Raw genomic sequence first — 13,778 nt, 5'->3', positions numbered from 1 at the left:
ATATTTGGCCCATGCTATTGAGTTCCTGTTCCAGTTTATTACCTAGAACAAAGCTACACACAGTTTACATAATACACCATGCCAGAGATTCATGAAGATTGAAGGCTTCAGATCAGTGCTGGATATTCAACAATGGGACTTGAAATTATCGCAGGTAAAATAACGGTGAGAGTCACTCTCGGAAGAGCCATGTCCGTACTTACCATAACTCTCATTTGCATTGTCGTCGGCTTGAACATCATGCTTAGCATCGCTGTTGCTGCTACCCTTGTTTGTGGTCCGGGGCTGAGACTGGGACTGGTCTTTTGCACCGCCACTAAGAACCTCAGCGCTTCGACCCTGATTTGGGTCGGTCTTGACCTGAGCCAAGTGACGCTCGTTCAGAACAAACCGATTAGCACCAGCTTGCAGAGATGCCACCATCAACACAAAGACAATAACGCTTATGACAAGTATGGTCCTCATGATGGTACGTACGTAAATGATTCTGCACAAACTAATGAGAAGTACATGCAAGTAAATCAATATCATAGCTATATATTAGTCAAGAAAATACAATTATATCAATAAAAGCTTGAAATATTATAAGATCTAGGCTAGGGTTGTGGAGGATACCCTGCAGGATTGGAGAAATATCCAGTGTCTGAAGAAACAACTATATGACAGAAGGGATTGCAAAGGTTGCTATTTATAGGCAATTGGAGACTGAGATAACTAAGACTAGGTCTGTCGAGAGCTCGATCAGATACAAGCTAAGCCACCAAAGAAGCAAATCATGATTACGCGCGGAATGATAATTAGGATAATTAATTAATGTCATTGTTGACTTTAATTACCTGATGATGAATAATGGGTAACAGAATACTGCTGACTGCTATTGAAATAAATCAATAATTGGATCTTCACTTCTGCGTTATTCTACTTAATTTGATAAACATACGCTTAACTGATAACCCTAAAAATGGAAGGTGCGCGCTCTAGGGTTCTATGTCTTAATATTGTTGAAAGAACTTGCAAAGTGTTCGATCTATAACTTATTTCTATCTATGTAAACATCTGGATCAGATATCTCTATTCTGCCCCCATTATGAGGCGGATCCGTGACATTACTGACATACAAAATTATAATCAAAATTATAACCAGAATATCAACCATTAGATCTCTTAATAATTAACAGTTGAGATTAGTCAAAAAATTAAACATTTTTTCTTTTCTTTTCTTTTCTTTTTATTTAAATCAATTAAGAAAATCTATCTATTAAAAACATAATAAAATTTGATTATTACCTATTCTCATTTTGGAATACAATTAACAAGAAGTTAATTAATGGTTTCCTATTGAAACTCATTTACAAGATAAAAAGAAAAATATCAGATGAAACTCATTTACAAGAGAGTACCATCATCATCTACATCTTCTTCCACGTTAGAAAACTCATGATCATATTATGTATGGTAGTACTCATATCATCTTGTGCTATGAACAACAAGAAGATTTTGATAATAAAAAAAACAACAAGAAATTGAAATAAGTACATCTAAGGTGCACTAGATGACATTTTCGATTACAGTCAATTTTCTAACTTGATATTTGTGACTTAATGTGTTTTCTTTCCTATTTAGTAAATGTGTTTCAATATGAAACAAATTATTTCCTCTTAATTACATTCCAAATGGAGAATAGTAATCATAAATTTTTATTTAGATAGATTTCATAAATTGAATTAAACAAAAAAAAAGTTTTAGGACTAATAATCTCAACCGTTATTTTTATCCAGAAACTTTGGTTGCTCTGGTCAGGAAAATTACTGACCCCCAATAATTTTCCACACTTCGAACATATGAGCATAACAAAAACTGGAAGCATTCCAGATAAAAGAAAAGACCTGGAAAAGAGTAAAACAAACATCCAAGTATCAAACTGGAAGAAAATAAAGGATGGCGGATGTGTTGTAAAAATTACTAACCCCAATAATTTTCCATACTTTACATGTATATGAGCGTAATTTTCCAATCATTTTTCATACTTGAGAGTTTAATTACTACCCTAATAATATTATTCACCTTATACCTCCGGTTAGGACCCTAATCCCGTTTGAGAGCATATGACATTGTGATTTCGTTTGTTATTGGGGCGTTTCGAATTTGCATATGTGAGAAAATTCCGGCAACATCTCCCTACGATTCCCCAAGTGCACAAATATCTATACCTAGAATGCACTCGAGGAACAATAATTAAAGGAAGATCTTGTCGAAATATATATACCCACAACTGAAACGAAACCCACCAACAACAAACAGGATCTCAATGTCGTATGCTCCCAAACTGTCTAAATATGGGGCAATTCGAAAACCATTTTGTTAGACACAGTCGTAACATAATGGTTCTCGAATGGGATTTCTAAGGGTAACAATATATATTGATGAATGTATAAGAATATTATAATTCTTAATTACATGATTCATCATTTTATTTTTTATTCATATGATGATAATATATAATACACAAATCGATTTGAATGAAAACAAAAATTTGATAAACATATTATTCACATAATCATTAATCATACATACAAAAGCTAAAGATATATATATATATATATATATATATATTCAAATCTCTATCAAATTTTATTTTGGATGAACTATATATAAACAAATATATAGATATATATATATTCAAATGAGTTCATTATTTTCGAACTGAGTATAATTATATATATATATATATATTTCACATTTAAATTTAAGCACGAGTAATGAAAAAAATGGCTTTAATAACATCTTTTTATAGAATAAAAACAAAATAATCTAGAGTCATTGGATATGAAAGGACAATATTGTATTTTTACTCAAAAATGACATAACATAATTTTTTTATTTAATGATGTGGATAAGTGACTTGACATGCCACGTAGAATTAAAACCATAAATCTTAAGCCTTAATAAAGCCCTTTAGCACTACCCTTTCGTAAATTGTAATAAAACAGGCATGCAGATCGAAAATATGCCAAGCTTGCCATGCACGCTATAGGCCTATAGATATAGATTATTGAAAGCTATATATATATTGCGAACTGAAAATATATACGTACATACAATAGGCCTAACAAGCCACACCCATCACGTACGTACAATAGATTAAACAAGCGCGAAAGACATAGTAAAACCGAACCCATAGGCTAACACATCGCCACACACTGGTTCTACTTATTTATGAAACATGCATGAGCTAGCCAGCTCGATCCATCTTCTTTGATTGGAAGCAGCAGTGAATCTCAGTGCTTAGGCTTGCGTCCGTCGTCGTTCGAGCCCGAACCGGTGCGGTCATCCACAGAATAATAACGGTGAGTGTCAGTTGATGAATCAGAGTTCGAACCAGTGCCTCCGTAGTGTTTATAAGCCGAATTGACATCATCATCTTCATCGTTGTTCGTCGCTTTAGTACCAGTACTACTGCTGCCTCCGGAACTTTTTCTTGAGTCCCCCGAACCCTTGCTTTGATCGGCCCCCCCGTCGACCTTGGTGGCTTTAGAGTCTACTCCAGCCGTCGGGACAGAATAATAACGGTGAGTGTCAGTTGAATATGAATCAGAGTTCGAAGCAGTGCCTCCGGTACTTTTTCTTGAGTCCCCCGATCCCTTGCTTTGATCGGCCACCCCGTCGACCTTGGTGTCTTTAGAGTCCACCCCAGCCGTCGGGACAGCATTTGTTTCGCTCTGGCGCCGATCATCGGTCAGCAGCTGACGGTGGTTCTCTTTCAAAGTCGGCCTTTTTGCATTTGAGTGCAGAGATGCAGAAACCAAGGCGAAGGCCACGAACACCACAAATGTTAAGGTAGTCCTCATGATCTTAGTTCATAAACCTGTAAACTAAACCACATACAATTAACCAGAAACTTATAGAAGCACAAAATGAGTTTGGAAAATATGAAGGTTGATCGAAACAAGTGTTTTACCACGTTTTCGCAGAGAGAAAAATATCTTCAATCTAGTGCGAGAAGGATGAAGAGGTTTCCATAAATATATAAACCTAATTTAGACACTGTTTCAGAGAATTACCTCCTGTTATTTGGTTCATCAGAGCAGTTGATGAGCACTAGCTAGAGAAAAGCAAGAAGTGGGGGTAACACAAATATAGTTGTCCACCAGATAAGTTAATCATGATATTAACCTAATTTGACAAATTAGGGTTGATATTCAATAATAAAATAATTTTATGGTGCATTGTTTCTGTTTCCATTGGGGTAGATAAAGATTAATTGGGTGGGTGAAGCTGATGCAATAGAGTGATGAAGATCTTTTCTAGTCTTGTTACAATAATAACACCAGCAAAATTATAAGATTTAATATAGTTAACTTGGATCATTGCAATGTCAACCCAGAAACCCATTAGGAAATGTTTCTATTGATCAGAGCATGTATATATGAAACCAGTTTTTGTGCCCGCGCATTGCTGCAGGGAACAATCAAGTGTTGAACAATACTGAGCATTCTTAATGAAGTGTATTGTTGTCGAATGGCTGGATATGACCTATGACAGAAGCTATAGACATAATTTATTAATATCAATGACCTTGGTTGAAACATAAATTGATTCAAAATAGTAAAATACTTTTGTACAGTAAATTACAATGTAGTAAATAAAGATATTCTGATATTCATCTTGTCCCACCTCTGCAGATTAGGACTTTAGGAGTGCAAATTGTAGTATATTTACCTAGAAAGAACCTTTTGCTTAAGCCTGAAAAACCATATGGTGATCTTCACTTGCTCTATCTTTGCTGTACCACTTGATGAATTTGGATCTCTATGCCCATACCTGTTAATCTGCAGAAGTTCATATAAAGTTTAATAACATCTGTAATAAGAATTCACAATAATCTCAAGCCTACATTTCTACAGAATATATATACCTTATGCTTTTACAACCAAATGAACTTGTAACTTCCTACTAGTTCATTTGAAATTAAGTCATTATCTTTGCTCATCTTTGCACCAAAGTTTTTGTAGCGAGTGGTATAAACTTAATCTTTCTGTATAAGATGAACCTTTTGTTTCACCCAAATTACTTCCAACCAAACCTAATGGAAAGACTTGGTTAGATGGAGTTACATATTATAATCTTCAGTTTAAGCCATCTACCTGCATCAGTTTAGCAACGATCGATCATGTGACCTTGAATCTCCATGAACGCCTGTAAAAGATTTGTAATACCCTAGATTTTTATATCAATTTCTTTGTATTATTTCTCAAATTAATGAAGGATTATTTATGGGAAATTTTTATTCGTATGTGCAAAGTAGAAGTTTCGGGAGTCACTTTTATTAAGGTGTTTTGACTTTAAAGAGGCCAAAAGTTGACTTTCTTATCCGTAAGATATTTTTGAAAACTTCCTTCATGAAATTTGAAGAGTTTGGCGATACGAGTTCGTAGACATGCAGCACGTATAAAACAGATGTCGTATGAAAAAGTTACGATCAGAGGAAGTTAGTTTCCGATTTTGGAAGGTATATAAATAGAAAGTGGTGGGTTTTATTTTTGGAAACCCTAGAAATTGCAGACCAACTTTCTCTCTCCTCTCTCCCAACTGTTCACACACCTCAACCTTCGCCGGCATAGAACTCGGCCATCCGGCCACCAAATTGGACGTCGTTAGTCCCGTTGGGTTCACATGGACCTCCTCTCCACTCTTGGGGCAGCGTCGCTCGCCGTCTCGCCACCTAGACGTCGCCACGAAACGGCGGAGCTGCTGTTGTCTCGCCGGAAAACCGACGATTTTGACGGCGATTTCGATCAAATTTAGGTGAGTCTTGCTCTCCTCCTTCCTCTAGAGATGTTTATACCTCTTTGGTGACCTAAGGATCAAGTTTGGTCGCTGGAAATTGCAGATTTGAAGTTTGATTTCGGAGTGGTGTTCGGGGCACTTTCCGGCCGATTCCGGCCAAACTAGTTGAAACCTCAGGTATTAAAGTTGTTCATCTTGCTCCAATCTACAAGTTTGCTGTTAGAAGTTTCCCCAAATTTTGAAGTTGGTGGTGGCGCGTGGGGCCCACTCGCCACCGCTTGTGGTGGCGCAAGGAAGCGCGTCCGGGCAGTATGAGTGGGTTTGGTTGTTGTGTTAGCTAGTTTGTGTAGTTATGAGTGTGTTGTTGTGTGATAAGGTTAAGTATTGATTAGGTAGTGCATCTTAGATGCTATGTTAATCATTGATGTTTGTTAGGTTGTAAACTTTGAAAGTTTAAACTTGGTGGCAGCATGGATAGGTTGTTGATTGTCCAACGACCTTGGGAGGTCTCGGAAGAAGGATTGTCCTCGTTTGGGCAACCTCTAGGCTAAAGTTTGGTTAAGGGTGCTTTGATCTTTTGTTGAGTATTTACTACGGATGACTTTGTATTATTTAGGAACTTGTGGAGTCAATTTTGAGCTTGGCTCTTGTGTTGTTATTGAAAACGCAGCAGGAGTATTTAGGTGAGTAAATCTCACCAAGGTTCACATTTGGACCAAATTATTATGGTCATTTTGATGATGATGTTGAATTAAAGAATATGCTATTGTTTGTTTTTAAATATATGAGCTTGATCGCCAACGGCTCATAGGTAAGATAAAATAAGTTTTCCTATTATATGATTATTTTTAATGTTCATGTGATCATAATATTGTTGGTTCTTGATAGATTATTTTTGTGGGAATATCTATGTTTGTTCATATAAATATATCTATATGGAAAAATATAATTTTTATGATGTGCTGTTGTTGATGATGATATTATTATATTATGATTCGTTGTTTAGATAGTCAAACCGGGTTCTAAGCCTTTAATCGGGTGATTGGTTATGGTTATGATGATTGTACTCTATTGTGAATTATTGTTTAGATAGTCAAATCGGGTTCCAAACCTTTAATCGGGTAATTGGTTACGGTTATGATGCTATTATTATTTTGTGATTTGATATTGGACAGTCAAACTGGGTTCCAAGCCTTTGGGCGGGTGATTGGTTATGGTTAGGAATAGAGCTTTAATTCGTCTGTCGGTGTAGGTCATGGGAGGTACCTTAAGGTATCTGGGACCCATGGGTACATAAATTGTTGTTGTAGGTCATAAGAGTTACTTATTAGTATCTGGGATTTATGGGTACATGTATTTGTTGTAGATCATGGGAGATACCTTATTGGTATTTGAGACTCATGGGTACATGTTATTTGTAAAAGTGTTGGATTTGTGGATTAATTATTGTTCTTAATTGTTCATGTGTTTTATTTGGATGTTAAAAATATTGGGTTATTTTTTAGAGTTACTCATACGGGCTTTTTAGCTTACCGGGTTTGTTGTTTTACAACCCGGTGCACTAATTCATGGTGTAGGGGTTAGACCTGCAGGTGATGATCAGCAGGGTTGAGGCAGATGCATAGTAGTTGGGTTTTAGACGATGTATATTTATTTGTATATTATGACAGTTTATTTTTAAGCTCATCATGTGAGCGACTTTATTTTATTAGACTTTTAAAGTTGATGTAATTAAAGAGATATAATGTTTAACTCAATTGATGAGTTTGTTGATATTTACATTTCCAGTATTTGAGTTTAGTTTAGGGTTTGTTGAGCAGGTTATGGAGTCTTATTTTTTAGATATATCATCCCCAAATTTTTGAAAATTATCTAAAAAAAATTAGGGCGTGACAAGATTGATCGTGGTAAATAACAAGATCATTTACATTCAAAACAGCCAAATAGAATATAGATATACTCACTGAATAACCTCAGGTTCCAAAGCTGAGGTTATTCTCATTAATCAAAAGATCAATACAAAAAGACCAGTTTAAACTTTTAATGCTTACAAAGAAAATATTCAATGCCCTGTATTTCATGTTTTTCTGTCAACCTCCTCTAATTTCCTTCTTCATAGGCACTACTATGCTCTTTGTGGTGTAGAGACAGATTCAAAATTGTCATCTTAATAACTACGAAGCTTCCTTCTCCCCTCATGCTCTTTGAACTGTAAAAACAATTATTAGTAGATATTCTATAAGATACTGTCAATACTTTCATTACATGGATGTAAGAAAAAAGATATATCCTTCAATTGCGGTATCAAATGTATGGTTTCAAGTAGAGAGCCCTACATATAAAAATGTGAAGAGCTTTAAACTTAAAAACCCCACATTTAGTTTTGAATCCAATACATAAGTAATTATTCCGTTCCAAATGCTGCATATACATAAATTTAACAAATACCTTGCTGAGTAAACATGCCAAAGCATTCAAGGATAGTTTGCTGACTTTACATATGTTGCTACAGCTTTGTTCCTGGAATAGAGGAATACACACACACACACACAGATTACTTAATGTGTCATATAAACCAGCGTATGTATCATGTAATAACATCCAAGAAAAAACGGAACCTGAAATAGTATTTTAGTCATGCAAATCCTCTAAGGCAAATGAATTTAAATATATATATATATATATATATATATCTTCTTCTTTTTAAGTGTCAACTCCAAACATGGAAACTCTTTTTGCAATATAAGTGAGAGATTTAAAGTGCAACAAAGAGGAAGTTGAAAAGAAACAGTCTAATGATGCTGCTCTTTTATCACCTCTTCAGTCTCCAATTTCATATACAGGAAAAGAAGTCGATTCAGAATGAGTAACAAAACACAATTTAACTTAGAGCAAATCCCTTATATTGAAAATTATTATGAAATTAAAGTGATAAACAACTGAGATAAATAACAACACTAAGTTTATGAAAACAGAGTGCTAATGAAATTTCAATGGAGTTGTTTCAGGACTCATGAATACTTAACACATGTATCACCTATTCAGATGCTTTGGCAATGGCAAGAAAAAATGAGGATGATTTAATTATATATCTGGTATCCACTTTAGCATTTTCACCAAAACCAGCTAAATCTTCTTCATAGTTTACGTATTGAAGGAAAATAATTAAATCATTTCTGTTAAACTCTTGTATAACATCTAAGGTCCATATTTTGTCAATCAATCTTTGAATCTATCTAAGTTCAGTTGGATCACATTACCGTACAATAATTGCATTTCTACTCAGAGAACTGATTTGTAGACTTAAAAGGAAGAAAGATAATAATAGGAAAAAAAAGTGTCTGAAAAAGAAAAACTGAACATCGAATTTGTTGAAAGCATTGCGATTTCTTGACCTTAAAATTCATAGCACACAACAAAACTAAAGGTAAACTATTCTGGAAACCTAAATGTAGTCATGTAGTCCAACAGAAAGTAAAGGAAACCCCATCGGAGTTTGAAGGGGACTAAACTCATAAGCCTTTTGATCGTATGACTCCCACACTTACAAATTTTAGACAAACACAAACTTGGTGACCAACACATGCAAATATTATAGTGCTGAAATGTGTATCATGATCCGACTCATGTAACTTACCAAACAAAAAACTGAAAACTGAAGAACTGCAGGCCATTCAAAGAAAGAATTGCAGACCAATAAAAGCTAAGGAATTATTGCCAATTAAATATAAGAATGCAAGCAATTTTGAAAAATTATATTACCTTAACAACAAAACCTCCTCTAACGAACGTTGTCCATAACTTATTTGAACTGTTACTAAGTTTGCAACCTAAATGTTGTCAGACATATAAGCATATCACTGAATCATAACATAAGAATGTCCAAAAAAAGAAAGATAAAGGAATGATGGTCTCCTAACCATTGATAGTCATTCTGATTTATGCACTTGCAATGTGGAGATTGACCTCGGTATGCTTCTTCTCTCTGATACATGTATAGTACAAAACATAGACAGAGTTAAAATCTTATTGGGAACAATTAATAGGATGGTCAACCTAATGATCCAATAACTTAAGGTAGCATTTGATATTTTCTTCCTTTTCCTTAGAGCCAGTTCTTGCTAATCGTAAGGTTGCACATATACTGTATATCTAACAATTAATTTGTTACAACCTATAAATCAAAACCTTTATGCATACTCATATATTATCACTATCAGTGCAAAACACTTATATGGACAGAATACTGTATATACAAAATTCTTAGTTTATGGGGAAAAAACCTGGTTGTCTCTTATCCAACAAAGTTTAGTTTAAGTACATATAGTTCTGGTGATGTGGATGGTGTAGGGACAGCAGGGTAGATGATCTTATTTTCTGTAAAATGGAGCCATGCACGGTATAGATTTGGAACTTGATAGTTGTTCAGATAAAGAAAACCAAAGAGTCTTTGACATATCCAATATTTGTTTGTGCCAATCCTATTTCAGAAACCCAGGTCAAATTTATATGCTCTTCTAAACTTTCTAAAGCCTTTGCAAATTAGAAATTTTATGTAAAAGTAAATGACAATTATATGGTCCATAAGGAGACGTGTCATGCTCATGCATAGTTAAAAGTTTACAAATGACTAATCTATTACTACAGATCTTAGCTGAGCTTGGTTGTACAATGTTATTTGAAAAAGTAATGTATCAAAGAAATCTGAAGATGTGACTTTCTAGAACTGTTTATCATTTGTCATCAGACGTTATCATGTTTCTCTTTCATTACATTATTAAGTACAAAAAGAAATGTTCTCGAATTATTTACTTAATATTGGTCCAGTAAAGAACCATCACATCTCCCACAATCATTAGTGTCAATATCAGAAACTTCCTACCATAATCCAACCATACACGGTTGAAAACCACTCTAAAAATACTACTGTTCAAGAGCTACAATGTGATTTTTTACCTGAGTAAACAATATGGGTTTCGTGAGCCCGCTGAATACCACCATTTTCCTAATTCCATCACGATGTACTTCACAAAATTTTCTTGACAATTTGATTATCTACGGTGAACCTGCATAATAGAAAAGCAAGAGCAGCAATAAGATATATTATGAAGAAATGTGTTGATATGCAAATTAATTGGCATTTTATTTTGTTATGTACACCTCATCTTTAATATATGCAATAAAAGTATATTGTTTGTATGTTACTGAAGTAATAGGAACTGTTATCCTTTTTGAAATGATAACTCAATCTCAAACAGTATTAAAAAAAACACACAGAAACAAAATGAATAAATTTAAAAATTCAAAAGCACTTAACTTATGTCTTCGATATGAGCAAAGAGTTGAGAACTTTCCAAATCAATAGCCCCACAGAATCCATCTGGGTGAAAATTTAAATTGCACTCTTTGCATTCAAACACCAAATTTCATGCCAAAAAAAAAAACCCCCACAATAAAATTTCAAATGCAAACACAAAAGCCATTAAAATGAAGCGTACCTGAGAAAGTAACAAATTGGATCCCGCCCAAAATCAACCAAACTCGACCAGTCACAGTAACTGATGCTCGATCGTTAACCCATAGAGCTGTAATAAACAGAATAAAACCCAAGATTATAATCGATGGAACTGAAAACCCATTACCCATAGCCATCTCCTTCTTTCTCAGCTTCAAATTAACTCACAACTGATTTGAAAACCTCGGTTAAGGTTTGAAATTGATTAGCCAACCCAGCCAAATTCTGCATAAAATATGAGGAACACATGATCATAATTTCAAAGCTACAATTCCCTTAAGTCCTTAAATCTTGCCAAACTGGAAAATCCCAAACTCATATGAACCACAAAGTTGCATGTACTGAAACTAAAAACAATTAAAAAGATAAGAACCTTACCTCGGGTATTATACTATAAAGAGTAGAAGAATCTGCAAATCAAAACCAAAACAGAGGCAAAATGACTAGACAAATAAAAACGAAAAAGAACATTGATTAAAAACCCAGAAAAAACCCATTTCTCCAAACCCCAAAATTCTTGAAGCAGTCACTGAATTCAGATATGCAAGCAAGAAACGAATTGAAAATCAATCACCCAGAGCAAGAAAGAGGCAACACCTTTTGTTAGCCTTGATAAAACTCTCACCAGAACATCAATCGATATGAAATCTGAAAACGTCAAGAAGAATTGATCAATTTCAGGAAAAGAAAACAAAAACAAACTAAAAATCAGGAATTTGAAACCAAATTACCCATCGATAATAGTTATGGAAAAAGCCAATTGAAGTATTCAGGAACATCAATTGGATATTATCTTCTACCTCTTAACAACCTACTATCCAATTCTTGAGAGAGAGAGAGAGAGAGAGAGAGAGCAGAAGGATAAAAGAAAGAAGATCTGGAGACTTACACGACAATGAATTTGATCTTCAATCGATCAATCTACTCTTTGATCTTCGATCGATCAGTTTACTCTTTGATCTTCGAACGATCAGTCTACTTTAGTCTCTCCCTCTCTCTGCTTCTGTTTAGAAAAAAGAGAGAAGCCCAGATTCTTCTAGAGGTGTGCGGAGCAAGAAAAAGGGCAAAACCGACGAAGGAAGCGACGAAAGAGAGGGAATGAGAGCTTGAGATCTGGAAAGTGATGGAAGTGGCTAAATCTCTTGATAGAGATGATTTGGTGGAGTTTCGAGAGAGAGCAAGAAAAAAAATTGGAAAACGGCGAGATACAGGCCAAGCCTGACAAGCGGTGCGAGGCGGCATAATATATAGTTAAATGGTGGTATCGATCACATTCAGAGCGTTAAGTGACACCATATCTATTAATGATGGAGAAGTTAATTAGGGCCACTAAAGAAGTGAATTATGATCTTAACCAATAACGAGGGTATATTACATAATGAATTTCATGTATCAGAATCAACTGTTGTATACAAGTACAGAAGAACTCGCGAGTTGATTCGTTGGTTCAATTGTGAAGAAACTTGCCTGTTCAAAGTGATGAAAGTTAAGTCTCTTCTTAAATATCAGTTTGGACGATTTGAAGTTGAGAATGTACGTCACAGCATAGCGATCATATTATCGATCAACTTTGTTTTCTTCATTACACTGAGTTTCTATTCTTTAGAATTATTGTTTCTGGATGGCATGCACTAGCTGATGTGTAATTAGCACAACTGGTTTGAGAGGAAGTTAACAGGCTAGATTGTGTCTCGCTCAACCAATTGATCGATCATCTTCTATCATACAATATCCCCGGGTAAACTAATAGCATTATTATCTGAAAACAAAAGCATATTTTCAGCTAGCGCGTAGGTCTCACCTGACTCTCCTATGTGAGTGATGAGGTGTTGTACAAAAGCGTATACAAACACCGATATTGATATGAAACTAATTTAACAACCAAACAATGATAAAGAAAAAAAAACCAAAGAAAACAAGAATTTATATTGGTTCAGAAAATAATGTGAATGTATTCCAATCTCTCCAATTGATATAATGGAATTTCTCGCCGTCTCCAAAAGTGAGCGTACCTCAATCACATTAATTGAGTGAACCGCTATAAATTCTTGTGTTCTTGTGTTATTTTCTTTATCATTATTAATTAGTTGATCAATTAGTTCCCTATCAATAACTGTGTTTTGTTTACGCTTCCACACAACACCTCATCTCTCACATATATATATATATAGGGCCCTTCCAATAAGGGATCCCTTTTTTTGTTCATTTCTAGGGATAGATTACTTGACGAACTTTTCGATCACAAAATCAAATCTCCACCGTTCAGTTTGTTGGGCTATATGAGTAGATCATTTCTTCAAATTTTCAAAAAATTTGGTGATCGTTAAGTCATCCAAATGAGGGATTTTATTTTTAATAATCTTGAACGGTGTAGGTTTGACATAAGTGTTAAGTTTTTTGTTTTAATCTCAGCCATTAAAACCAATTAAAAAACAGATCTAATGGTTTGGGCCTATCCCTAAAAGTGAAAAAAAAT

At 34.7% G+C, this 13,778-nt stretch overlaps 1 protein-coding gene and 1 non-coding gene across 3 annotated transcripts; both read right to left on the bottom strand.

Annotated features, from left to right (window-relative positions):
* Nucleotides 1–3,050: 3,050 nt before the first annotated feature.
* LOC101302734 lies at nucleotides 3,051–3,997 on the bottom strand. Of its 2 annotated transcripts, none has more exons than XR_184313.1 (3): nucleotides 3,959–3,997; nucleotides 3,620–3,872; nucleotides 3,051–3,471 (listed from the first exon to the last, which is right to left on the bottom strand). XR_184313.1 is itself a non-coding variant. In XM_004295016.1 (3 exons), exons 2-3 carry the CDS (start codon nucleotides 3,846–3,848, stop codon nucleotides 3,279–3,281), a joined length of 423 nt encoding a protein of 140 aa, XP_004295064.1. In that variant the 5' UTR covers nucleotides 3,849–3,872; nucleotides 3,959–3,997; the 3' UTR covers nucleotides 3,051–3,278. The 2 variants fall into 2 exon arrangements, 1 of the variants encoding a protein (XP_004295064.1); XM_004295016.1 differs by having other exon boundaries at nucleotides 3,051–3,463; nucleotides 3,611–3,872.
* Nucleotides 3,998–10,794: 6,797 nt separating this feature from the next.
* On the bottom strand, nucleotides 10,795–12,548 carry LOC101302536. Its single transcript, XR_184312.1, has 7 exons — nucleotides 12,192–12,548; nucleotides 11,900–11,950; nucleotides 11,681–11,712; nucleotides 11,471–11,527; nucleotides 11,286–11,372; nucleotides 11,105–11,167; nucleotides 10,795–10,853 (listed from the first exon to the last, which is right to left on the bottom strand). It is a non-coding gene; the product is annotated as an uncharacterized LOC101302536 (transcript).
* Nucleotides 12,549–13,778: the final 1,230 nt, after the last annotated feature.

Source organism: Fragaria vesca, linkage group LG3, assembly GCF_000184155.1.
Source record: "Fragaria vesca subsp. vesca linkage group LG3, FraVesHawaii_1.0, whole genome shotgun sequence".
Classification (NCBI taxonomy): domain Eukaryota; kingdom Viridiplantae; phylum Streptophyta; class Magnoliopsida; order Rosales; family Rosaceae; genus Fragaria; species Fragaria vesca.
Note: the sequence above shows the minus strand (reverse complement) of the source record. Positions and strands in the feature narration are given on the sequence as shown.

Bases quoted from the DNA above. Each gene is read 5' to 3' on its own strand.
- LOC101302734 (XM_004295016.1), bottom strand. From the start codon at position 3,848: ATGAGGACTACCTTAACATTTGTGGTGTTCGTGGCCTTCGCCTTGGTT. The intron at 3,464-3,610 runs GCACTGCTTCGA...AAAGTTCCGGAG, and splicing joins CTCAAGAAAAAGTACCGGAG to GCAGCAGTAGTACTGGTACT.